This window comes from Phalacrocorax carbo, chromosome 1 (assembly GCF_963921805.1).
Source record: "Phalacrocorax carbo chromosome 1, bPhaCar2.1, whole genome shotgun sequence".
Taxonomy (NCBI): Eukaryota; Metazoa; Chordata; class Aves; order Suliformes; family Phalacrocoracidae; genus Phalacrocorax; species Phalacrocorax carbo.
Window position 1 is genome coordinate 5346398 of NC_087513.1, and position 26952 is coordinate 5373349.

General features: G+C 41.3%; 1 protein-coding gene across 3 annotated transcripts in view; it reads left to right on the forward strand.

Moving 5' to 3' along the window:
* Positions 1–26952, forward strand: part of TAF3 (TATA-box binding protein associated factor 3) — a 119228-nt gene that overhangs the window by 81861 nt on the left and 10415 nt on the right. For all 3 annotated transcript variants that reach the window (XM_064442734.1, XM_064442741.1, XM_064442749.1), the window contains 2 exons: positions 7910–9726; positions 14690–14772. In XM_064442734.1, coding sequence (XP_064298804.1) covers positions 7910–9726; positions 14690–14772 — 1900 coding nt within the window. The remainder of the gene's footprint in view (positions 1–7909; positions 9727–14689; positions 14773–26952) is intronic.

Below are 26952 nucleotides of genomic sequence, written 5' to 3' on the forward strand. Positions count from 1 at the left end.
GGGAGAGACTCAATCACAGGTAATTCAGAGCGACACCAAAGTGACCGAAGCAAGGCTGCCCTGCTGATAGCGAGCTGGCTGGTTCCCATGCGTCTTCTCGCTCGATCACTTCCTAAAGATGCTTCTGTGGTTGCTTTTACTCTCCATCCACAGTCTGCATAACAGCTCCAGACACATTAGCATAGCACTGCCATGCACGGGCATTTATTCGTGTATGTATGTGTGATCTACAAAAACCGTTTTAAAAAGCCGAAAATAAAGTCTCCCTCTTTGTATTTAGACAGAAACACTTTTTTGCTTGCTATAAGCAGCGCAAGTGCAGGACTGATATTTTGTCAGGTCAGAGAGAGATTGTGAGTGTAGTTGATAACAATCTGCCAACGCTGTTTTTCTGTCTTCAGCAGGAAGCTGGGTGTGTCGTTTTAAGAATCCTGGGTAGTTTGGCTTCATAAACATTGCACATTATAAAAAGTATTATAATGAGGACCGCCACTAGTAAGTATTTAAAACTGTTATTCTCATTGCATCCAGCACCCTAAAGCAGCAGTGGAAGCCAAAGTTGCACATTATACCCTAAGCCAAGATCTGATGCCCAAAGAGCGATGCTCCGCACCTCTCTGCTCTTCTTTCCCACACCCTTAGGCTTCTGTGATCTTGAGGTGGGCTTTTTACTTTGCCAGCTGGACAGGAAAATACTTCCTCTTTGTTTTTTTCCTTCCACCCCCAGATATATTTCCATCTGAGGTAGCCCATTAAGTCACCTCACTATGGAGAAGGGGCAAAGTGATGATATAAGAAAGGAGGTGCAGGACTTTCCTCTGCCTTGTTATAATCCATTCTCCTGCACAAACGCTTGAACCAGAACAAAAGAAAGGACAGGACTGTTTCTTTTTAAAGCAATACTGTGATGTAGAACTACAGCTTTAGTAGTTGTGATTTGTTTCTGGCAAACTAGGGATTTCTTACTCTTGTGCTGATGTTCAAAAGTTCATCTCTGTTGATTTCATACCAAGAAATGCCTAATGAAGACTGTGAAGCAGTTGTTCAGCAGGGCGGAGAGGTAACTGAATTGGTCTGGAAATTTGTGAGTCCTGAACCAGATTACTGCTATCCTCTGTATTTCAAGATGGATGGGTGTATTTTGTCATTAGGGATGGAGGGGGGTTGTTGACCACTTGTAGCTTCTTAGTGCTTCAGGCTAAGAACTACTTTTGGAGTGATAAATGTCAGGCAGCCTTGCTTAACACCTCCAAGTTCAGTCCAGAGTAATACCGGTTGTCAAAGGCACCACCCAGCCATTTGGGCCAAAAGTTTCCAGTGTGACTAACGAGTCTGGATGCTTAACTTCAGGCACCGTTAACATCCTCTTCACTGTTGTAGTTGTGTGTGCAAAATCACTAGCCACACCTGAAAGCTTCTTTTTTATGTATTTGTGGTTTCTGCATTTTAGAACATACTGAGAAGGCGCTGGAATGAACTCGCTGGCAATGTCAGTGGAAAAATTTGAGACACATGGAAGATGAGCTCCTTGATGGTGCTCTCTTACCATCTCTTTTCCCAGAGAAAGTGTCAACTGGAAAATGCCAGGGTTTGATAATAGGTTGGTTGATCTCCTTTATACGGTAAAAGAGAAATCTCTTGGTGTATTGCCTGTTTGGTAAACAGGTCACATCAATGTTCAGTTGTGTTCATATGGCAGAGAAATAATATATATAATAATATATAACATATATATATATATACACACACACATATACCTATATAAAATCCGGCATTTTGAGCTCAAAATGTATCGCAGATATCTTGGTGTGTCCATTTTGCATTAGGGTCTCAGGATATTGGCCTGTAGGATATCAGGATTGAATTTTGTCGCTCTTCCATTAATTTCCTTTATGGACTACAAGCACACTTTCTGTTTGTTTTGGGAAAAGGCCATTGTTATTAAAAGTTCAAGAGATAAAACCTATCATGGCATAAGAAAAAAACTTCTCACTTTTAACAAAGTCAAAAGCCCCTGCTTACTAGGATGTGATAGGATTGTTAAGCTCTTGACTTAGTGACTTAAAATTTCCCAAAAGGTATCTGGCTTAATCTCATGCTTTATATAGACAATAGGAAAATTATTCTGGAAGTCTGCAGGAAGTTTGGGATTTTTTTTCCCACTAAAAACTTTCATCTGTTGGGTGGGAACGATCACTGCCTTTCTTGCACTTGAGAGGCTGAGCTGGCTTTGTATAAAACCTTCAGCTCAGTATCCATGCGGTTGTAAGGGGCATGTGCTTGGAAAGAAACATGTGTTGAAGATTTCAGTGCAGGCACTGTCACATTATTTCCTCTCACGAGTCCTAATTTTCCTTAAAAAGCCTGACGCTTTCATCTTCCATACGTTGGTACTTGGTACTGTGCAGCGCAAAGGGGCGGCGAGACCTGATACGAGCAGAACCGTGTGTGAAAGAAATGCGCGATCTACTGATAGATCTGTACTTGGCCATTGTGCGTCCCGTTAGAAAAGAAAATGTTCCAATTCTGTTTAAAAAGAAAAGGGTTATGGAAGAAATTTCATTATTGAAAATAGGCATGTATGGGTTACATGGAAACATCTGCTCATTCAGAATCATATCCTAGCGGGTTTGCTCTGATAGGCGATACTCTTTATCTGGCATACTGAAGTTAATATCAGATACCAAATGCCAAAATCTTGCATTATTATTATAACAAGTGTTGGCTTCCACAGGAACTGTTACCTGCCAGAAATGTGTGCAATTAATACGTTAGCCATTGCATTGGAGGTAAGAGGCTGCTGTTACTAACATCATGTTATGCTTTCTTCAGCAAGTGGTGTCAGTCTTTAGGCCAGCACATCTGACTCGGCTTCATCTTGTACCTAAGAAATACTGGTTTATTCTTAGATCTCCAGGTCTTAGCCAGATGGTTTTATCCTACCACCAACCTGTGACATAGGGAAATATTAATCCAGTTTCCAGAAGAGAGACTGGAACCTTGCTTATATCAAATACCGGCCAAGTGACAGTTTTTGGCAGGGTCAGTAGCTGGGCAGAGATCTTGTCTGTCCCAGTCTGGGCCATGTTCCTTAGGACATCGACTGGCTGTAAGTGCTTACTGTAAGTGCTGTAAGTGCTGCTATCTCAGAAGCTACCAAGCAAAAAGTCTGGTAATGACCAAGATGATGACAATTTTAATTTTATATATATTTTTTAATATGTATATATGTGTGTCATAGGTTTTCTTGCTTGAAGAATGTCTGTACACAGGTGTGTTTCTCTTCAATCAGAAGAGTTTTGCATCTATTTTTTCCTGTTTTCACTTTCATCAGACCTGTTGTTGAAAGAGCAACGTGTGCAGCCTCCTCTAATGAGGCAGTCAGGAGAGCACGATAGTGTGCTACGGGTGATTGCACTTCTTTTTTCTGCAATAAAGGCAGAATTTCTGTTCCTTTGTACCCCTGAGTCAGATTTAGGGACAAGTAGTCCCTCGATCATTGTGAACTTAGAAGTTCATGACTGAAGTGTGGAGTATTAATGGCCTGAAACTGAGCCGTGGCCAAATTAAGAAGGTACACACTCAATAAACCTTTGGTTTTGGAATTCCTGCTGTGCTACAGAAACACGATGTACAAAGAAAGAAAATTTGTGCTTCTTTAGTGGTTTTTCATTAAAAAGGTGCAGGAGTTCTAGTTTCTTGCCTGAACTATTCAGCTTAAGAAATTCTCCAGCATTTGAAGTGGTGACAGATCCCCATGACTTGCGTTTGGGATTCTAATACTTTCTGTCCAGAGATCCTGAGGAGCTACATATTTACCAAGTTCAGCTTTCACAGCACCTCTGTGAGATGAAATTATCATCGCTTGTCAGACGGGAAGGTGACAGTACATAGTGTGACCTGCCTGAGATCGTGCTGCAGACCCGTGTCAAGAGAGGAGTGGATTCCTTCCTTCCCTAACTTCAAAATCATCCTTTCATGAAAGTGAAGAACTTGCCTTGTTACATAGATGCAGGTGGTGTTACACATCCTAATACGCTCCGGCCAGAAACGCTGTCTTAACAGTTTTCTCAGAAGCAGCGTGCTAACGGCTGTCAGCTTGTTTTATTTCAGCGTTGGACAAGTTCACCTTCGGGGCTGGGCTGCGACGGCTGAACCCATCCCTTCTGTAACCTGCGCATCGTCTGAACCCCAGCTCTGCACGTGGGCCCGGCTGACATAATAAACAATTGCTCTGTATAGCTTTAGTAATGTGAGCATTAATATTGATCCAGCACTGACTTCTCTAACAACAACCAAAAAAAAAAAGAGGTATCTGTTATCTTGAGAAACCTCCCAAACAGCTCTAGTCTCCTTTCATTACAGGAGAGAGTTATTAGGGCAGATGGCCGAGGTGATATCCATTTGACCTATAGATGCTAACTCAAGAGTCGGATCATTAATAAGGTGGCCGGAGATAGGGGGAGATGGCAGTAAAGAGAGTTAAAAAGCAATCCTGTGCACAAAGGATTGTGCGTTGAGAAGTGCCGGGGCGTGAATGAGATGGACAAAGGTGAAAAAGTGGCTGCGTGTTTTTAAATGCTCATCGCCAAGTCAAGCAGATTGCACTTAAAAGTTGGTATTTTCCCATATTTGGTTCCTGCTCCTGTGTGAATCCTTCTGGAGGAAAAAAAGCCTGTAGCTCTTGAATGTAAGACAGAGATTTCACTTTCTCTAATTAACCCTCCCCCCCAAAATAAAAACCAAACCTGCTTCATTGTTTTCTGCCACGGTCACAGCTGTGGTGGCTCAGGTTTGAAAGCCGCTGCCTGGCAGAAAACCAGTCCTCGCTGAGGATCAGCCCGTGGCCTTGTTCCAAGAGAAATTTGGGTTTCATTTGACCACGATAGGATTCCAGATTGTCATCTGAGCATGTCTGAAAAGTGGTGAATGTGTGTCAGTAGTTAAGTGCTCGTGAACTTCCTTAGTCCCCGGATTGTTCAGGACTGACCCAGGCAATTTTTTCCAGATGTTTTGGGGAATCCAAGTCCGTATAAAAGGGATGGTAATGCTTCTGCTTCCTTACTAAGTTGTCTTTGTGGCTTGCAGGAATGTGCATGAAAGCCGGAGCCAAGACACCCCGATTTCTAGTCTCACCTCTACAAACTGCACTTTAACCTTTCCTGCCCTTCCCTGGCATCCCCACACAAGATCACAGAAACTTTGTGGTCCCGTTGCAAACTTTACTTGGCCTTATTAAAAAAAAAATAAGCATTGCTCTTTTTTTATTGTACAAAACTCCGGTCTCTGTTCTCCAAACCTCCTCTGAAATTGTTTTTTCACCTTTGATCCAGCAGCTGCTGGTTTTCTGCAATCCTGAGTAGGTAGAACATGAGAAGCACCTTGGGATAGGAAGGAGTTACAAAAATATGAAATATTGCAGTGCACTTCCGTGAGACACGGTATAGCAGAATGGCTGTTTAAGCGGACACCGGGCAGAAATCTTTAGCAAATAAATGTGCTGATTTTTTCTAGTAAATGTAATTTTTTTCACTGCTCGTTGCAGTAGTTTCTCTTCTCCTTTACTGACTCTTTTTATCCCCATGGTTTTTATATTAAAATGGTTTCTGTTGCTATCTCTTAAAGTCTGCATGATCAAACCCCTTCTTTCCTAATGTTTGAATTTGGCTACATTTTTCATCTTGTAGCTGAGGCAGAAGACTTCTCTAAATCCCGATTTTAAAGTATGGTGTTTGTTTTAAATTTTATCACTCTTTAAAATTTTAAATGAAAACAAACTCTCAGTAGCAAACTGGGTTGACTGGGGTTGGGAAAGAATTGCTCGGTAGCAACCGGTGCTGTATGACATTTGATGAATGCTAATTCTTCATCCCCAAAACAGTTTTGAGCAGATGAAGGCAGCTGATTTCTGCAACAGCTTAACCAGAGATTGAAATGACTTCCATGATCTGGAAGCAGATTTTTTCCCCCCATAGCAGGTGCAGGCTCGGTCCACAGTGATTTCTCAGTTATACTCTTAACTTTGCAGTTTAAAAAATTTAATGTCAGTGCCCAGCCAGGCAAAACCTAACTCCCTAACATTTCTGTTTTTCACGGAAGGCTAAGACTTTATCCTCAGGCAAAGTCTCCTCTCTGGGCTGGCTGCTGTAAATCCTCTGGGCCCTGGCAAAAGCCAGAGTTGCTAGCTCATTTTACTTAATTTGTGATGCTGGCAAGATTTGTGCTGCAGCCCAGGGCTCTTGACTCAACTCTCCTAAATCAGAGCATTGACACATTACAGTAGAGAAACACCAGCACAGAAAACCTGAAAATAAACGGCTCTAAAAGAGATACTTCAGAAAGATGCTGTCTTACGAAGCTTTAAACGGTGTTAGTGTTATAAGTTTCTCAGTGTTTGCTTCTTTAAAACCACCTGCTCATTAAAAAGTTGGGTTTTATCTGCTGTCGTAATAAATGTTTTTTACTACATATTTCATGTGAGAATCTTAGGGCACTTGATATCTTTCCGCAGAAACCCTGCTAGACAAAATGTCATGCGTTTTTGCAGGTGGGTAAACAGAGACATGGGGTAAAGTGAAGTGAGCTTGTCTATGCAGGAATGTTAACCCACCATAGGTGTAATGATGTAATTACAGCAAATATAAATATGTCAGGTTAATGCCGGTTTGCTCGTTCTTATTCCAGACTAAGAATCCTTTTTCGTGCTTGGATAATTCCATTTCGAAAGTGAGGAAGTATATCCAAGAGGATAAAGTGCTTGGCTGTGGTTGGGGACATCAGAGGTTCTCTTCTGAAACCTGCCGTGGATTTGCTGGGAGATCTCAAGTGCATTTTCTCCTTTCTCTGCACCATAATGTCACATGTGTAGGACTGAAGATGGTGTTATATGCAGGAAAAACAAAATCGCTATTAAACAAAAAAAAACCCCACCAATCACACTTGTGGTGTCCCCGCTGGCTCGAAACAGTTAGTGCCTGAGGTCCACATTGTGCACGTTTCAGGTTTATCTTATTTTCAGAAGCTGTTTTTTCGGTCTCATAGCCTGAACGCCCGCTTGGGACTGGAACACATTAGGTGTATTCCTCTGGCAACCTATCTTTCATGTTGGTTTCACTATAGCAGGAAGCCAGCATGTGCGCGCCAGGATTGTTCCATGATGCAAACAGAACAACAGTAAGCGGGGATGCATTTCAAAGGCACGCTCCTGCTCCAAACCAACGCACACACGCAATGCTGGGGTGTTCCCACATAATCATAACAGATAATGTCCGTGTGCAGCAAGCTCTTAAGATGGTATCGGAGACAGGACCTGGCAGGTTGAATGGGGCTTAGTCCTCTGCTTTAACCTTCAGACTGTGCTGCTTCAGGAAAAACAAACTGGGTTTAGGAAGACATTTTCCTAGTAGTTAATCTGCAGTCAAAATTGTGATATATAAGCAAGAAAGCTAATTCCAGTGAATTTTACTTTGATGTATGCTTTGCAGTCCGCTTTGTTACAGCAAAAAATGCTTCAACCTCTCTCCCTTCATTTAAAATGAATGAAGCAGGTTTGAGTTATTATAATCCCAACAACTGCAGTAAGAAATAATCAGGACGTTTTTAGGTAGAACTGACACTTTGGACCTGCTTTACAAGGTCTGCCATCACTGGTGAGCTCTGCCCTCATATCCATTGCTTGTGGGTTTGATGTTGCACTGCAATGAGGGCACCCACCAGTTGTGATGTTGGCTGATGCAAGACAGAGGAGATGCCATGCTTTCCTTCCAAGTAGACCAGTAGGAAGCTGTTAGGTCGTCAGTTATCTCTTAGGGGCGGAGACGCATGTGAACATTTGCTCTGATGTCTATTTGTTTCTGTAAAACACGTTTTTAATTATCCTAATGCCTTTTTAAAATGTTTTTTGTTACAGAAGAGGAAGAGGAACAGGTGCCTACCGATGGAGGTACATCTGCAGAGGCCATGCAGGTGCCACTGGAAGAAGAAGGAGATATGGAAGAGGATGAGGCAATTAATGATGAGAACTACTTGAGCAAGAGACCGTTAGAAAGTCCTGATGCTGAGGATTTTCCACCTGTAAAACGGCCAAAACTCTCGGTTTCCAAAGGGGACACCTTGGACGGAGCTTTGGAACCACGTGAGCCTCTTAGCTCAATAAATACTCAAAAAGTACCACCAATGCTTTCTCCAGTTCATGTTCAGGACAGTACAGACTTAGCCCCTCCTTCTCCAGAACCACCAATGTTGGCTCCCATCGCAAAATCGCAAGTGCCAACCCCCAAAACTTTAGAGGCAAAGCCGTTTGTGCCCAAAACAAAATCCAAAACAAGTTCTCCAGGACAGAAGACGAAATCACCTAAAACTACGCCCTCACCAGTGGTAACTGGGAGTCCCATACGTTCACCAAAAACTGGATCCAAAGAAAAAAAGTCACCAGGTCGCGCCAAGAGCCCAAAAAGTCCTAAAAGTCCAAAGGTTCCTGCTCATGTTCCCCAACCACCTGTCAAGCCTGAAACACCAAGTAGAACCCCTCTGGCTGCATTAAGTGACAAGATAGGAAAGGAAAACATTCAAGTAAAACAAGGGCAGACGCCACCTGAGCCTGCCACCAAGCCAAATATTGAAAACCAGACTAAGAAAGTACTGGTAATGGACAAGACCATTGATGACTCCATTGATGCTGTGATTGCTCGTGCATGTGCAGAACGAGAACCGGATCCCTTTGAGTTTTCCTCTGGTTCCGAATCAGAAGGGGAAATTTTTACCAGCCCTAAAAGACTTTCTATTTCAGAGACTACAACCCCTAAACCTTCTGTTTCTGCCAATAATGCGAATAAGGCAGGAGCAACTCCAATACCTCCCTCAGGTGGGACTTCAAGTTCAGACATTTCATGGACAATGGATGACTCGATTGATGAAGTCATTCGAAAGGCAAACATGGGGACACCTTCCAATCCACCTACCAACTTCACTTATTTCTCCTCACCTTCTGCTTCACCGCCAACTCCAGAACCTCTTCTCAAAGTCTATGAGGAGAAAACCAAGTTGGCTTCATCAGTAGAAGTGAAAAAGAAGTTGAAAAAGGAGCTGAAGACAAAAATGAAGAAGAAAGAAAAACAAAAGGAAAAAGATAAAGAGAAAAACAAGGAGAAGAACAAGGAGAAGGAAAAGAACAAGGAGAAGGATAAAGACAAGGAAGGAAACAAGGAAGCAAAATTTCAGTGGAAGGAACTACTCAAAGAGGATGATCTTGATCCCTATAAATTCAAACTAAAGGACTTTGAGGATGCTGACACAAAAGTAAAGTTGAAAGATGGCAATATCAAAAAAGAGAGAGAAAAACACAAAGATAAAAAGAAAGAGAAAGAGAAAGGTAAAAAAGACAAGGATAAGAAAGACAAAGAGAAACTTAAAGATAAGGGTAAGGAAGATAAGATAAAGGTTCCATCAGCACCTCTTGTGTTACCTCCCAAAGAAATGTCTTTGCCCTTGTTCAGCACACCAACTGCCATGAGGCTTCCCAGCATGTTACCTTCCTTGTCTCCAATGCTTCCTGAAAAACTGTTTGAGGACAAAGAGAAACCAAAAGAGAAGAAGAAAGACAAAAAGGAGAAGAAGAAAAAGAAAGAAAGGGAGAAGGACAAAGAAAAGGAAAAGAAGGAGAAGGAAAAGGAGAGGAAAGAACGAGAGAAGAAAGAGAAAGAAAAAGAGAAACACAAACACGAAAAGGTAAGCTGTTTAGTTGAGTTGAGACGGCATACTCGCTTGAAAATGCACATGGATTCCTGTATTTCCTGCTGAGCATTGTTTAAGAGCTTTGAGGAGATGTGCGGTTACAGGTTTGGTAGTTTTTAAAAACAACAGCCTCAAGGAAGGCAGTCGCCAAGAGTTCAGGGATTGTCCCACATCTTTGGAAGACAAGACAATGGAAGTTCAATTTTGTGAATCTGACATGTGAGAATGACTTTCTGGTGTTTCTCAACTCACTTTTCACTTTGAAAAGCCAGGGCTCAGACTCGATGACGGCACACACACAGCAAACGTATGTAGTGTGCAATGCACATACTGTGTTTGTAGATTTCCACTAGTAGGGCCAGCAATCACATACCTTCCATATAAATTTAAATTTAGTATCTAAAAGTCTACTGTTTCAAAGCTGGTAGAAGTCTGTAAATTACTAGGTGGACAGAAATGAGAACCAGACTGCCTTCAAATAAACAAGTTTGCCAGTTATCTCAGATGTTCAGAAGAGCTGCTGAACCCTCTCTTAGCAAGACCGCCCCCTTGTTGCTCCAATTTGTTTGAAGTATGAAAATTGTTTTCAAATTATGGTCTAAATGTTCAAATGTCACCTTTCGTTTTGAGTCTTATGCTTGAGAGAGAGGAGAGGAGAGCTAGTTTTCAAGTGGGTTGAGCTCCTTCCACTCCTGTAATTCTTACTGATTTACATCAGCCAAAGATAATTTCTTCTTTCCAATATCACCTAATCTTGAGAGTATATTTAATATTTAAGAAATGAAACCAGCATATTTGCATGTTATCAGATTTGAAATCCCATTAGAAACGGCTCCCCTAATTCAGGGTTTGCTCTAATTTTTTGTCACTTCACCTTATAATACGCATTAGATTGTTAGTATTGAAAAAAAAAAAGGAAAAAGGAAGACAAGAGATTGTGATAACCTTGGCTACAGGATTTCCTAAATCTCTATCCTTAGCATTAGGAAGCACTATATAAGTTCTGGTTTTACCAAGATGCTCTTTACATCCTGCTTTGAGTGTAATACTCAGTTTGTACAAGCTCGGATTTGGAGCATTCCTCACTTGCCTTTTTTCCCACTGTACCCTGTTGTGCTGCCTGCTGGACTTGAAACAAACTGCCGATTTCAAAACTTTACATATTTTTTAAGTTGACAAATGGTTTTTCACTGCAGAATCCGGGTGATCTGGAGAACTAACATTTGCTGTGGATAAATCGGTGATGGGCAAAGGACGGTCCAGTTGTCCCTGTTAATCTGATGTCCGGTTTTACAGAGCAGCAACACTTCCATGGATTCCCCATGTTGTCTGTCTGCCCCTCCTGCCTGAGATGTTTTGTCAGTATTTCACTGAGGATTTCTGCAGAGATTTCTATTTAAGTTAAACACATTTATATACATTATAGACAATTAGTTGCTTGTTTTTCATATATTTGATTTTGCATTTCTTCTGCAAACCTCTATATCTGGCCTGCTTTAGAGCAATATAACAGGTGCAGAAACAAATACAAACTGGTAAAGCTTCGGTACAGACTGAACATATATATATTAGGAAAAGGAGTTCAACAGTAATAAAAACCTGGACAAATTAAATTGACAAAGCTGCCCATTACATTGGCAAAAAGTCCCTGTCAAAAGATAAACTTTAAAGCCAGAATGCATGAAAGAGTCCCCAGATAGAATTAAAATTTAAACTGATTCTTGATAGATAAGCTTTTTTAAATCCACCTCTTTGCTGCAAGTCAGGATTTTAAAAATAAATTTCCCCTTTAAATCTCTTGAGCGATTTTCATTTTTTGCAAGGCCGCACTGCTGGTGTCCTGGAAAAATGGAGAGTTAGAGCTTTATCAGTTGGTGCCCTGAGGTATGTGGCAAAGAAGCTAAATCCTTGAAGATTAGCAAAAAAAATGCAGCACATGGCAATAAGGGGCTTATATGACTACTAGTATTAGTTCAGGTGAAAGAAGTATTGCTTATACATAAAACTGGACAAATCCACTGACAATGTATTTTTAGTTAGCTACAAAGGAGTCTTATATTGCTGGACTTTACCTCTTTGGTGATTTGGGAAGCTTAGTAATCCACTGTAAATGCTCTTCTGCTGGCCCAAATACCCAGTATTACTCCAGAATGCTGCTCTTTCGTTTTAACCCCTAAAAGTACATGTTTCCTTAATTTAGCTTTTAGATCACACAATGACTTATTTAGCCAGCGGTTGTGCTGTAAGAGCAAATGATCAAGTTACTGCTCGGATGCTTAACCTTCCGCGGTGCATCCGCTTCGGAGGCGTAAGTGCAACCTGAAAGCTGAGTTTGTGGGCTAGCTGCAGTTTCAGCTTTTGATGGCTAGTAGAAAATACCAGATTTCTATTTCTAATATTGCAACACTTTAAAAAAAAAACACCAGAGTGACTCAACGGTAATGTTTCCATTTTTCAGTATCGTTATAGTTATTATTATGTAAGTGTGCACCCCAGCCTGTTGGGGAATTGAAGCTTTTTATCAAGTTCTCCCTGTAATTTTGCGCCAAGCTGCTGGAAGACCCAGACAGCAACCAATACGCTGCATAAATGGCAGAAAGCAGGAGCTGAAGGCTGCACGCTAGATGTGTTCGGTGGTGGGACCGAGGAGGAGGAGGAGTTTTGCGCAGGGCTTGCCTGCAGCTCGGTGCTCTGCAGTAAGTGTTGGGGTGCTGCCCTTGGAGCCAGAAAAGGAGACAGTGAGCTGGGCGCTGCCTCGCAGGCAGTTCCAAATTAAAAGCAGACAGTTGAAACAGTTACACCCCACTTCTACGATGGAGATTACCGGGCATGCTGTAGGAGTGACTGCGCAGCTCACGAGGCAGCTGCTGACCCAGTTTCAGCTAACCTTAATACGCTGAGCTGTAAACTAAAGTAGTTGAGGAACTGCTTCATGAGAAATGGAGCCATCCTTGCATCAGGGCAGGGCTTGCCGGAGATGCCCCAAAGTAACCTGCCCTCATTTGTGAATCGAAATCCTGTTGTTGATGTAGAGGAAGACCAGGATATCCAGGACAGAACTGTGAATGCTCCTGAATTTTCCCTCTGCTCCAGTCGTGCAAACCCTACACACAAATCTCTGTTGTAGAAAGATGCTTCCTCTCCTCCTATATCAAAGGATAAGATCTGGGGTTGTCGTGGAGCCCAGTTTTCTTCTCACAGCAGACTGCTGTGTTGGTATCTGAGTGTAAAGAGGTGTTTTACATGCTTTTCTTTTGCCACATGAGCCCACACCACCATTGTGTAGAACATCTTGGTGATATACAAATAATAATACACAGGAGCTTTGTACAAAGGGTGGATGACACAGGTGGCTTTCTGTGCTGTGTGCTGGAAGCCAAGCAGTGATGCTTGTCCCCGGAAGTTTTGTATTCAAAGTAGGCACTACAGAGGAGGAGAAACCTGCAGGAAAAGAGGTAGGGTAGTGTGTGTGCAAAGCCACGTGCCTGAGCCTCATGTAGCCAGGGTTCAATTCCGTGCCTCTATCAGGTGGACGGTGCTACAGGTTAAGACGCTGGGAAAGCAGTTATGAGACTTACCTACGGAAAGTGGCAGTGAAATTGTTGCAGGCATTAGGAGCTCCAGAGGAAAAAAGCTCTTGCAACACTCCAGGGGAATGACATAACAAAGAAATCCTGCTGTATAAACAAAAGCGTAGAGAGAGGTCTGTGGACTGCTATATATCCATGGAGAGCTTTATTGAAAGTCATGGTTGACTGTGTCAAAACAGAAATACTCCTCAGCCTGCAGCCCTTCGCTCTCTGGAGTAGGCTTCTCCTAACGAGCAGCTCCGATTCTTTGGGCAAGGTGCGCGGCACGGGACTTTGTCATTATCGTTCCTCAATGTAAGTCCTAACTGAGTCCTCCCACTCTGGCCTGCTGTCTCCTGCACTGCTTTCTGTGCTTTGAAATGATTGTTTGCCCTCCCTTTCTTTCTGGAAACTGTTTAAAACAGATTTCTCCCACTGAGAGTCGCTCGAGTTTCCATTTTGTGTGTGCATACTACTTTTGTCTCTTTTAAGTTCCCGGACCAGATTCAGCTAAGTGGTTATTTTATTAAATGTGATGACGCACATGCTCAAAATTAGATCACTCTCCCTCTCTTTCTATAAAAATACACATATATATAATGTATATACACTTCTTATATGGATATAAGTTGAGCAACTTATTTATGGAGAATCGTTACAATGTCAACTCTAAAATCTGAGATGATTCTATACAGGTTTTGCCAAGCAGTAGGTCCGTGGCCGTTGGTAATTTTGACAGATACTGGCTCAAAGAGTTTAAGGACATAATCAAGTGGTCTAAACTCCACCAGATAGGCAGGCTGGAAACCAGGCCATTTGAAATACAGCCGTTAGAAACCTCAGCCTAATTGCATTAGAAGGCAGTGTCTCCGTTACACCTATGTGGATAAGCACTTTCATGAAGTATTCAGTGTTGGTGCTTGGGGTTTTTTTGCTTCTTATGTGATGAACCTGGGAAATAATTGAATTTAAATCTCAGAAGAAAGCGCAAACACCAGTGGGCACCTATCAAGTTTGAGTACTAAGGTCAAAGCATTTCATGTCATCGTTCAGAAACATACTGGGGGGTTTTGTGTCTCTAGAAAAATACTAAATTGGGAAAACTTGTTAACAAAGTGTATGAGCAGGTACAAATGCAGTGAAATTTCAGGCAGACTTCTTAGTCTAGAATTCGTATTTGTGATTTGCTGTTGCTGGGAGCTCCCAGCAAACTCTGACCGTCCATGCTCCAACATGAAGCGTGAGAGAGCGGTGATCAGTCTGTCATAGGTCTGTTTCATTAAGCCGATATACTCTATGTGATTAACTCCATCGGTGCTTTCATGTAATTAATATATTTTGGGAGTCTGCTTGCAGTCTTTGATTGATGATTGTGTTCCCTTGCACAGATAAAGGTGGAACCAGTTGTTCCAGCTCCATCACCGGTTATTCCTCGGCTGACATTAAGAGTGGGTGCAGGCCAAGACAAGATGTAAGTATGAAAAAATCCATCTGCAGGTTGTATGCTCACCAGAGTTCACCCTCTGTCACTTGTCGTATTATTTTCAGTGGGAAACACTTAAAATTTAAGGCCAAATGATATTTATAGAGCTATGACGTCTTTTGACTGTTCTAACAAAAAACCAAGCAGAACACCTACCAGTAGAAACTTTTTTGACACTTTGCCCTTTTTATGCTAATCTCTAAGTGGGACCCATCATCTTCTGTCCGTCCTACTGTGTTTCCTACTCTGTGCCTTTCGAGGGCATGGCTTACAAACCTCCATCTAGACTTGTATGATGCCTCCAGTGACATTTAGTGAGGTTTCTGTAATGGATGGTTATCCCTAGCATAACCTACAGCTAAGTTTCATAATGCTCTTCCCTAACAGTTGTTTTATACTTATAACAGTTGAAATTCCTTTATACGCGTCTGCTTTATTATAACTGTTGATGATTATTCATGAGTGTACCTAACGCGTTTCAAATGTTGGTTCATTAGCTCCCTAATTACTGGGTGCTGTTGTACAAATAATAGTTACTTTGTACTGTATGAACATAAATAGGATGATCCCTATCGTGAGATCATACAGCATAAACAGGTGGCTGGCGAGGCTGGGGAAACCATGCGTCACTGGGCTTTTTAGGCTGGTACTATGTTGTATGTGAAGGGTTTCTTTTAATCAGGTTTCTTGTGTGTTTAATGGCACAGAGCACAGTTTCATGTCTGCTGGCAAACATGAGCACCAAACAGAATTTTCCTTTCCATTCATCACATTAAATATGGCTAATGTAGTTGTTTCTCTTTTAAAGCTATTCTGAACTAAATCTCCTAATCACTAATTTTTCTGTTTTGTAAGTTAAATGGCATCTTTGATGATTATTCTGTTTTTCTCTGCTGTCCTACTCCTCCTCAGTAGGTAACTCTGAGTTTTACTGGTTTGAAGTTGCTACCAAGAATGAAGTGGTCATTCTTGGTTTCTATGGGAAGCACCCACCCCAAATATCAGGGCTTTTTCCTGCTCTTCAACCATTTCTGCTTTCTTCCTTTCACAATATTTGAGGGTAATCTAAAATTCCTACACCTCAGATTGCTGTACAAAAGCTCTAGGTTTCTCAGAACAGTTGCCTGTCCTGCTGTGCATGATTTGAACGTGCATGGCTGGACAGACTGTCCCTTTAAAGCCCACAAATCCATTTTCCTCCTTGAGGACCTGTGAATACTTCTAAAATCCTCTTTTTCAAGGACTGTACAAGTGTTTATATGGAGAAAATAAAGTCATATTTTCAAGGCAGAACTTGTAAATTGAAGTTCTGCAGCCGTATTTTAGCACCAAAGAGTTGACTTTGCTTCCCATCTTATCTCACCCCAGTCTTTCTCATACCCACACACATTTTGAGAGGAGACTTCAGACTCCATCTGCTTGCAACAAATCATATGGGTACATCATTGGCAGCCCCGCCAGCCCAGAGTGGCTCAGAGATACTGACTTCTTGTTTTATGGCCTTTTGGGAAACTAACTTCTATCGCAGTTTCCTTTGTGCGTGTTTAGTGGCACCTTGACCACCATCGGAGGGCCTCAGGTGTTGTGATCCATAGCATGGCAGAGCCCAGAGTTTAGACCCCAACTCCAGGATGGGAGATGCACAAAGCAGACTTAGCTCAAAGTTTCTAGACAAATTAGGGGAGAATTAAACACCAGGGCCAAGATATTCAGGGGCCAGGGAGTCCTGGAGGCAGCTGGTAGGAAATGCTAAAAAGTGGTTGTGCTCCAGCTCTCTGCAGCATCTGTACCGGGCCTAGGAGGGGAACTTCATCTTCTCCATGAGACACTTGTCCTTGAGGTTGGCTTAGGCTGTGTAACCTAACAAGGTTTGAGTCATTAATGTTCCACCTCTAGCTGTTTTCTGGTTTCCCTTTTCTACCTTAAATATCTCTCCTCACTGCCCACCATACTGGCACCCTGATGTCCCATTATAACCCAGTTGCACCTTCTAATTGATGGCAAACAAGAACTTATGGAACTTCATAATAGCTTTTAGGATTTGTCATAGTATTCCAAGGCAAAATCCAGGAAGAAGTTTGCTGTTACACAAGTAAATACAGTTCGCACCACGTGGCTCTGGGAACTGTTTTGTGTTGCCTGTCAATCTGGTGTCTAATGCGGCAGAGCTCACAGTAGAGCTGCCCTGCTCTAAATAATACTTTTGCTTTCATCCTCAACAATTAATATTCAGCCTGAACTCGGAGTGTATTTTAATTTTCATGTGTTGTGATTATTATGAAACGGCTCTGAGGCAAAGCATTACATAGCTGTGAGTGTGGCTCGGACCTCTGAAGTAACACCAGAAGTCTCTGTGACCTCTGTTGAAAGTTATTAGTTGAAAAGACCACAGGAGGATCATCAGCCTTTCAAGTAGCTCCTAACAGGCAGAAACAAAAGCTTTTGTGAAGTATTATGTTAAGTTTCACACAATTTCGTCTGTGTTGGTAATGAAGTTCTGAATATCCGGTGATTATTATATGAAAACGTGTTTCAGTTAGCATGTCTCTGGAGTTTACTAGCATGGGATTTGAGAATACCATGAATCGCCATGGAAAGGTATGAGAACAGTTTTTGGGGATTCATAGAATTTGATGAGTAAAAACTAGATGGACTAATGAGTTATTTCAGTTTCCTCTGTTAGAGAGAAGAGCTGTTTGGAGGCTTTTGGAGGTACTTAAGTACCCATTCAACAGGAGCTTGGTTTGTTGGGGGCAACTCCATATAAAACAATGTCTTTAATGGAAGTACTTAGAGATCTTGGTGAGGCCGTGAAGTCTCTTCAGGTGTCTGAAGAAAAAGTGCCAGATTGATGGTGCTTGAAGTGGAGATTCACATCACACCATAAACACAGCACAAGGACAGCAACACAAGTTTACTCAAATAAGGCAGCAGCACTGAGGAAAATGCCTTTGCAGTGTAGCGAAAAGTTTATTCTGTCATTTTGCTTCTTGGCTCCTCTGCTTGGACCAACATACAAAGCAGTGATGATAGTGGCAGAGAAGTCTCCTTTCTTGTTTTTTGTGGAGATGAGTACATATTGCTCCTAGGTTCAGAGATCGCTGCATTTGAGCTTGTCTGGTGTTCAAATATTCATACAACACACATCAGTTCAAAAGAGATGGCTATTAATAACATTAGGTTAATAGATATGAAAATGTCTGTTGCTGGAGGCTGGAGACACCAATATTAGAAAAACTGTTCTACTTTAGGGTTTTTTGCAAGTGTTTTAACTGCACAGTAAAACAAGAAGAAAGTAGATTATAATCAGAGCATTTCCATCTTACTTGTAAACAATTACAGCAATACTTGCATGGATGCCACATTAGAAGAAATTTACTGGATTCCATTCTAATGCAATTAGAGCTAATTTTGTTCTTTAAATGAATAAAAGGTCAGCTAGTAAATCTAGTTTATCTCAAGTCCAGGCTTCAATAAATTGTTTTATTTAATTTGTTGTAAAAGATCTTATCCTTAATGGGCCTAGCTCTTATTAGTTTGCTTGGGTTCTAAAATATTTATGACCACCTTTTTAGATATGATTTGAGTGATATGTCGGAAGGGGTTTTCACTGGCTTTTTTTCCACTCCAGTGTTATCAAGGTAGATTGCTAACTGAGTTAGCATAGGAAGGAACCAGAGATGCTATCTTTAAAAAAAAAAAACAACAAACACACAAACAAAACAAAAGACCACAGCTAGTATAGACTTTTAAATTTTAAATCAACTGCAAATGGTGAGCAGCATTTAATGCTTTTATTTGATTGCATCATGGTTTCTTTTTGTCCAGTTATTTCTCCTAAGCGCAATCATTTTTCATACATATAGGTTTTTCAAAAGCATGTCTGCTGATGAGGTGTTGACATTCCAGCTACTGCCACAGTTGACATAAACTTCAGCAAAAGTATGTGCTGTAATTTTTTGATACTTCAGATGAATTTATTCCACATTTAAATACAGTTTGTAAGAAAAAACACATGGCTTCTGACACTGATGCCAGACCACAAGGCAGAGTGCCGCTCACTAATGCTGTGTCATTGCTTCTGTGACTTAGAAGCAGGATATATATTTTTTGTTAAATTGGGTCTCCAAATTTACCTTAAAATGTTGGGGTTTTGCTCCAGACTTGTACTTCACTCTGTCATAGCCCTGCCATCAGCAGGGAACCTGGAAACCAGACAGGAGAAGGCGCGAGACAGGTATTTTAACAGTGTTTAACTCGTAAACCTGCCGCTCTAATGAAGTTGCCCCTTGTCTTACATATTTTTAAAGTGAGTAGATACATGATTTTCTCCAAAAACAAATTGCATACATGCTCAGATATGTATGCATATGTGCCTATAGAAAATGTATATTAAATACCCTGTGGATGTAAAATAAAGTCCTAAAAGGATTAAAGGATAGAAGAAGTTTTGTTGCCCAGATGTTTAATTGACTCCACTAAAGCTTTTTATTGTCTGGTGGGCTGTTATCAGCCCAAGGCCTAACTTACGTTCCTTTCGAGGCTCACTTGACTGCACGATATCCCCACGACAAAAGCCACTTGCATAGCTAGCTGACACCCTTTGTAGGGAATCTCAAAGCCAAGTGGCATATATGCAGACCAGGTAATTTTCTGACCAGTAGATGTGACCTTGCTGTGTAATATTGGTGACCCAGAAGCATACTTTGAGGACTAAGAGATACTTCTGGGACTAAGAGGGCAGGGGAACCTGTCCTGTTGCTTTCCGGTTTATTACACCGAGTTTCTAGGACCATCCATCCAAGAACTTCTATCACAACAAGGTGCTCACAGCACATATTTTTATAAGTCGGCAAAATAGCAAGTGTCTGAAAAAGTGGAAGTCTGAAAGGAAATAGAGCTTGAGAAAATCTCCACTTTGAAGCCATAACCCTACCTGAAACACAGCTGGATTGTTGGAGGAGTTTATTTTTCTTAAATTTACGTGGTTGGGGTCATCACTGCTACTTACTCAAGAATTTGTTACTTTAAGTGCAACTACAGTTGGGCAACAGAATTGCAGTAAAACAGTTCTTTAATCACACATTTTGAAATTCCATAAAACTTTATTATCTAACCTGCAGCGTGCACAGTACCACCAAGTTTATTACAGGGTAACATTCTCTGAAACCAGATGCCTAAATGATGGATCTTCTATCTGCAACAAGCTTAATTTATGTAAGAGTTAAGCTGCAAACTCTCCAGAGATTGAATTTTTGTGGGAAAACTACACACACACACACATATGCAATCAGACTTTAAAAAGGTAATGGCACCAAGGAAGGAGAGGAGAAGAAGAAGGTATTAGCAAATCCATCAATACGCTTTTTACTGACCTGGTTGAAGCAAAGAAATTAGGCAATGACTGTGTTGGTGCTCCGCTTAGCTCACTGGGGATCTGTGGTTGCTGCTGTAACACGTATTTGTGTTTTTTGCTCAGACTCCCTGGGAGTTGTGAAAAAAAGGCTAGATAGCTAAGACAGGACTTTGCTATTAGCTTCAGTTAAACTAAAATTCTGCCCTATGTAGTTTCCAAGAATGCGCCTCATCTTTACAGTATCATCTTCGGTGGATATTCAGGATCTTTAATTTTTAATAGGGTTGTTCTCATATGGATAAATCAGACTGTGTGAAGAAAGTGTTGAACTTTGGATGTTATTTAGTAGAGAGTTTCTCCATCTCTGATAATTTAGAGTACTGTCTTCATAGTGTTTGCCCACAATAGCTGAATAATGGGGTTCATTATACTCCCTGCGTAGACATATCCAAATTGTTTGCCTCCAGCCTTGGCTCCCTACGTGTGGCTGGGGAGGAAAGGATTGTCTTTTTATTGACTTGTAAGCCGTAGGTTTGCATTACTGGCCAAGTAGCTCATGACCCATTCCATTTATTTCACTGTTTTGTGGTGGGGAAACAGGTAAAGGAATCCTGCTGGAAGCCCCTCCTTCCACACGTTTTTATGAATAAGAGCAGTGTTTGGAGCAGTTAAGGCACCGTGACCAAAGCCTCCAAAAGACGTAATGCAAGCAGCATGGGGCTATTGTGGGACACAGCTGTGGGCGGTGTTGGTTACCCTGCGAGACGTTGCTTATTCAACAGAAAGCTCTGGAGGAGAACTTATTGTGGAATTAAATAGGAGGCAAAAAGTGATACTTCAGGGAGAAAAAAGTAGAAGGGTAAATCACTGTTTGGGAAAATTAAACAACAGAATTCAGGCAGCAGAAGTCTCTTGATTGCAGGACTAATGGGCATCCCAGTTATTTAACAGTGTAGCACTTAGCAGAGAAAGACCATGTTAACCATCTGTTAATAGAGTTAATGCTGTGGGTGTCAGTCCAACTTTTGTTGTAAGAAGGAAAAGAGTGTGTAATGGTGAAATAATTTTTGATATGATCAATAGACCACCTCAGTGAGGAGAGAGAGTAATGAAAAATGATCTTGCTCCTCTCCAAGGCTGCAGAGGTGTGCTTAAGGAATTCCAGTGATCTTTACAGCTTTCATAAAACTTTGTATGTGTGCGTGTGTGTCTGTGCGTGCGTACGTACATACCTGCATTTTTCAGTTCTCTAGTCTTTTAAATTTTAAGAGCTGGAGGACCGATTTTCAATGCCTTTTAAAATGCTGAATGTATTTTAATGAAGATACTGTCTCAGGTGTTATTCATATCCCTTTCCTGATTGTTCTTTTTTAGTGTAACATATTGGCCCCGATCCTGCCGTAAAATCCCCATGTGTGGTCCTGTATCCATCCAAAAGTCTCGTTCTCTTCAGCGGAGGTTCCCCAGCCTCTCCCTTGCTGCAGTATTGCAGCTTTTACATGAAAAAAAAGCGAAGAATACCATAGCCCTTTTACCAAAACAAGTAAATGATCATTTTTCTTTATATTTCTAGAGGTGATTGAGTTTTTTTCTTCCTTGAATGTGCGTTATTTCTAACGTCAGACGTAGTCCTTAGCTTTTTTCTTTTTCTCTTTTTTTTTTTTAAATTACTGCAGCCACCCCAACTAATTATTCATCCTGTTTATGGTAGGTGGTAGGCTGTGGCAAATTATTTTCATTTTGCTGCTGGCCACATTGGGTGATGACTCCAATAGTGAATCCATGAAAAGGCTTGAGTCATTAGAAAACAAAACAATTTACTCTGAGATTCTTTGATTTTGCTGCTTATTGCTCAAGAGTAAAAAAATTGTATACTCTATACCGCAATTAAAAAAAAAAGTCAGATACTTCAGGCAGGTTTAGACACATAAGCGAATTGCTTGTGTAAATGGGCATGAGCAGCTGCCCTTATAAAGCATAACAGAAACCAATCAAATACGTGTGAAAGATTAGAAAGGCAGATGAGTGTTTGTTTAAAAAAGAGATTGTCTCCATAGGAGATGGCTGCAAGAGAAAGGTACTCATTCGTTCTTATCTTTGACAGGGGTGCTTCTTTTTATTCATTCTTTTATTGAAGTTTTTAAACAAAAGTGAGGAAACTACATAGACCCAAGGATTCATGTTATAGATCCTGGCAGATGGATGTGGACAAGAGGGCTGTAGAGAAGTAGCCATCGTAGACACAAAGGGAAAAGATGGTCCTACCTGAATTTAGTGAAGTTGTCCTGGGAGCAATTGATCTTTAGCTGTACGGAGCCTCCAAGTTCGGGACTGACCAGCTGACTTGGTTCTTTCAAAAACATGTCTCAGTAACAAGCTGGAAATTACAGTTTTAGATGTTTCTAAAGCCGTGCTGACATAATTTTCTGGTAGTTAATAGAACTCATATTCTACACTAGTTCCCATTAAATAGGGTAGGTGTAGGACTGGTTTATGGGCAAGCTTCTACATCATGCATCCCATAACATCTCCCAAAACAGATGACAATAAAGGGCATTTCACAAGGAACACGTAAGAGAACTTTACAGAGAGCTCATTGGCATAAACATGTTTTACCAGCTTCTGGTTTTGCTGTTGAGAGCTCAGCAGAAGGGGATAATGCCAGGTGGTTTTCACATCGAAGCTCTGAGCAGCTCGTTATTGATGATAAGAGAGAAAAGAAGATGAAAGATACCAAGACGCCACGCTACCAGCTCAGATTTGTTTTGTCAAACTGGAGATGAACCATCCAGAGATGTTAAGTCAGAATGGTGAGAAAGAATGGGAGGGAGATTTAAGAGTCATCGGCAGAAAGGTGTTTGTGGTTGTTGGGAGAAATACCCTGGTGTAACAGATACGGAGGGCGGAGGCCAAGGGCAGAACTCTGTTTCACTTAAAGTAATTGAAAAATAAACAGTAGAAAACCTGTAATTCAATTTCAAGAGTGCAAATGTCCATAAACCAAAGGAGTTAGCTAGAAATGCCTGCTGGACTGAAGACTTAATGGATTCAAAAGTGGTGTTTGCTGCCTGTGGGAAGGGGGCACTTGTAGCAAAATGACTACAAAGTGAATTGTATGAACAACTCCTTCCACAAGGACTTTGGGAAAAGGCTCATACCCCTAGGAGAAGAGGACTGTTAGCAAAAAGTTACGTCTTCAAGGCGAAAGAGTGTGGAGGTGAAGTCAGGCTTGGCAGAAGTCAAACTGAATTAAATATTGTGAAGGATATTGAGCAAATAGGAAAAGGAGGGGAGAAGGAGGACCATGGAAATGAAGACAGGGAGAAGATGAAGGATAATATAGGTATGAGCCAAGAACAGAAAGAATGCTTTCCTTGTGATCCTGTGTTCATTCCCTCCTTTGCTGAGGATTAGGACAAGATGGATAACAGCGGTAGGTTGACAGTGGTGGAAATCACCGCAGTGAATCAGGAAGTAAAATATAGAGACCTGTATGTACTGAAATCAAGGAATGGGCTAATCTTTCTCCCAAGTTGTAGAAGAACTGGGTTGTGAATTTGCAGATTTGGTGACAAGCAATTTTTAATATAGTACTTTTTATTTTAAAATGCAATGTTTGTTAACTCTGTTTTTAATAAATAGTAGAAAAAATAGGAGTGCTGAAGAAGGGAAGAAAGGAAAAGTGATCTAGACAGCCGGTGACAGCAGAACACATAATTATAAAACAAATTTTGGAGGAAGGGCTGATTAAAGGCTTGGAGGTAATGGAATAAAACAGAGAACGGAAGTGAGCCATACCAACAGACTTGATATCAATCTTTGATAAAGCAGCTGATTTTCTAGGTTAGCCTAGTCCAGTTGGCAGCCTCTGCAAGAGATGTGGCTGGCAGTGGCTGACTTTTTGCCGTGCATCTCGGGTATCTGTTTCCACCACCAAAGCTGAGAGCAGCTGCCTCCACCTCCCACCACTGAGTGATTTCTACTGGACTGGGGAAACTGTTGCTGGGTGCAGGGTGATATCGCTTCCCCTCCAAGGGAAGGCCTCAGCTGCAGTGGAGAAGTGGTGAGACACTCGCATGTGTGTAGCTGGAATAAAGTCGGAATCTGTCGTACCGTTGGGAGAAGGGATGCTCCCTTCTGGATGAATAAAAGATGGCAAATTCAAGCTGGATTTCAGGAAAACATGTAACATTGTCACACAGGACATTCATCGTGAAGCTGGCACGGATGGGATTAGCAGAGGAACTGCTCGGTAGTAAGGAGCTAGCTCAAGGGAAGGTAGCAACGGAGAGTTGTGAGAGAGCTTATCTAGCCAGAGAGGAGGTTACTAGTGAGCATGCTCAAGGATATATTTCAGGACTGGTTTGATTTAATAATTTCATTTAAAACTTTATCACAGAAGGAGTTAGAACACTGATGGTTTTTGTTGGTATTGAGGTTGAAGGACCATCTCAGTACAAACGAGGATCTGATGATTGTCTGGAAAGAACTGGATCTCCTTGAATAGAAGGGGGAAAATAGTATTGAATTCAGTAAATTAAAAACTGCAGTTAAGGCTTTGCATTTGAAGTGTACCAATGGAAACTTCGGGCAGAAGTAAAGAGCTGATCAGTGGGGTTATCGCTATGGTGGGTGCATTAAGTGGGTGCAGGATCCTTGGCTGGCCACAGAGCGACAGAGTTGCCAACATGATACAAGCGTGACTGCAGGATGCATTGCAAGAGGTAATGTTAGCTGAGAGAGTGGAAGTGTCTGGGCCATCATATGCAAACCTGATGATACTTCATCTGAAATGTTATATCGAGTTCTTGAAGGCAGCTTGTATTCGGGAAGGGTGAATTGGGAAGAGCAGGTGCAGAGGAGGGCTCGGAGCACTGTTAGGGGGAGCATAGGGGAGCCTGTGTTATGCTGGGAGAAGAGAGGAGAGCAACTTTGTGTGTTTAGTCTAGCATGTGAAGAGGGGATATGATTGCTGGCTACAAATACATCAGGCAAGTAAACATTTTGGAGGGAGAGAGCTATTCAAGCTAAAGAACAATGTTGGCACAAAAACAAATGGGAATTATTTAGCTATGATTGTAGGCTGGAAATTCAAAGAGGCTGTTGTGCCACCAGAGCAGTGAGATCCTGGAGCAGGGTAGTGGTGGGGACGAAAAGATTAACCGGTTTTAAGATGAAGTTCAATAAATTTGTGAGTGGGATTAGGTCACTAGACTCCTTTGCCCAGGAAGGGGTGTTTGTGGGGATTTGCCATAGCAATGAAACGGAGAATGGGCTGTTGAGCTCCGTGTGCACCAGCTGAAGGTCAACACGCTTATGTGGAAGTTGTTCCATTTGTATGAGACCAGGCAGTGACCATAAAAATGGATGATACCTTGGAATAAGTGTTCAAAGTTCATTTTTCTCGGTGGAGAAGAATACCACATCGCAGGCAATTTCTCACATGAAAATATTTGGGGTTTTTTATAATTTCAGGTTTAAGTCCGGGAGTCTTCTCACTCACAGAATTGCTAGGGGCTCCGCTGGCACTCTGCAAACGCACAAGTTGGTCATTGCATGTATTTGTGGAGCTTGTATTTGCCAATATGACTTGTTTGCACAGAATAAAATATTCAGCAGGGCATAAGAGATAAAAACTAAATTTCCCTTTCTAAAAGTACTATGGGAATTAGGCTGCATTACAGAGCTTAAATTACACTGATTCTCCTCCAGGGTTGGAATAAAGTTTTCAAAATCACCTCTAATCTGTGAAGAATCTAAACCATATGGAAATCTTCCTAATTCCCCTGGGTGTTTTTGACACTGTTACCCATAGATCTTAGAGTGGTTCATTTTTTTTCTGGTGCAACAAGCTCAGTTCCAGGTGTGAGATTTTTCCATAATAAAATAGTTACACCACTTAACTTTCTAGCGTCAAGGAACTTATATCAATAAAGGAATATCAATACTAATAAATAACAGTATCACTCATAATAATCCAAGTGAGCTGTACTATTTTTAATTATGTCAGTGCAGCTGATGGTGTCATTTTCCTATGTACAAAGACCCCTTTAGCTCCTGCTCCTTGCTTAAAAATGGGTCATGGGTTCAGAAAAGAACTAGGAATTTTCAAATGTTTTTCCTTTGGGCAGAGAAACAGCTTCTTTGGAGCTCTGCCTCTGAGAAACAAAGATTGCTGTGATTTTTTTACTAGACCTTTCAAAGTACTGATACAGCATTTTTTTGGTGCTCATCACCCATAGCAATCATTCAGCCCTGTGGCTCATATCCTATTTTTGAAAAGCCATTTCCTTTCGGTGCACATGTCTTTTGCCTGTGTTTATATGAGGCAGTCAATGGGGCTTTCAGCCGTAAGGATCAGAATGAAATCAAATAAATTACTTCCAAAGATAGGAAACAATTTCACACCTTGGAGTCTCATTTTGCTCCAGATGTAGCGTGTTACAGCTCATGCCAGTTAGAGCCGATCATAAACGAACTGACCTATTGCGACACTTAAAATCTTGGCATAATTTGCGCTTTGCCTGCAAGCTGACAATTCATTTTCATCCTGTTTGGGTTTGCAGCTGTAGCTGTGAATGGGGTGATTGCCCCAGAGTAACGATGAAAATGGGTTTTCATTCATGCTATCATTATGAAGAGGTGTATCGATACATACGTTCAATTATAAATGAGCCAAGGTTCTGCAAGAAATACAGTTCCTGCTAGCATTTAAAAAGAAATCCAAAGAGAATTTAGGTTGGACACAACCAGATACACAATCTTTACATTAATTCTGGTGTTGTGTTTTTTTTTTAAAGGGAGTGGTAACC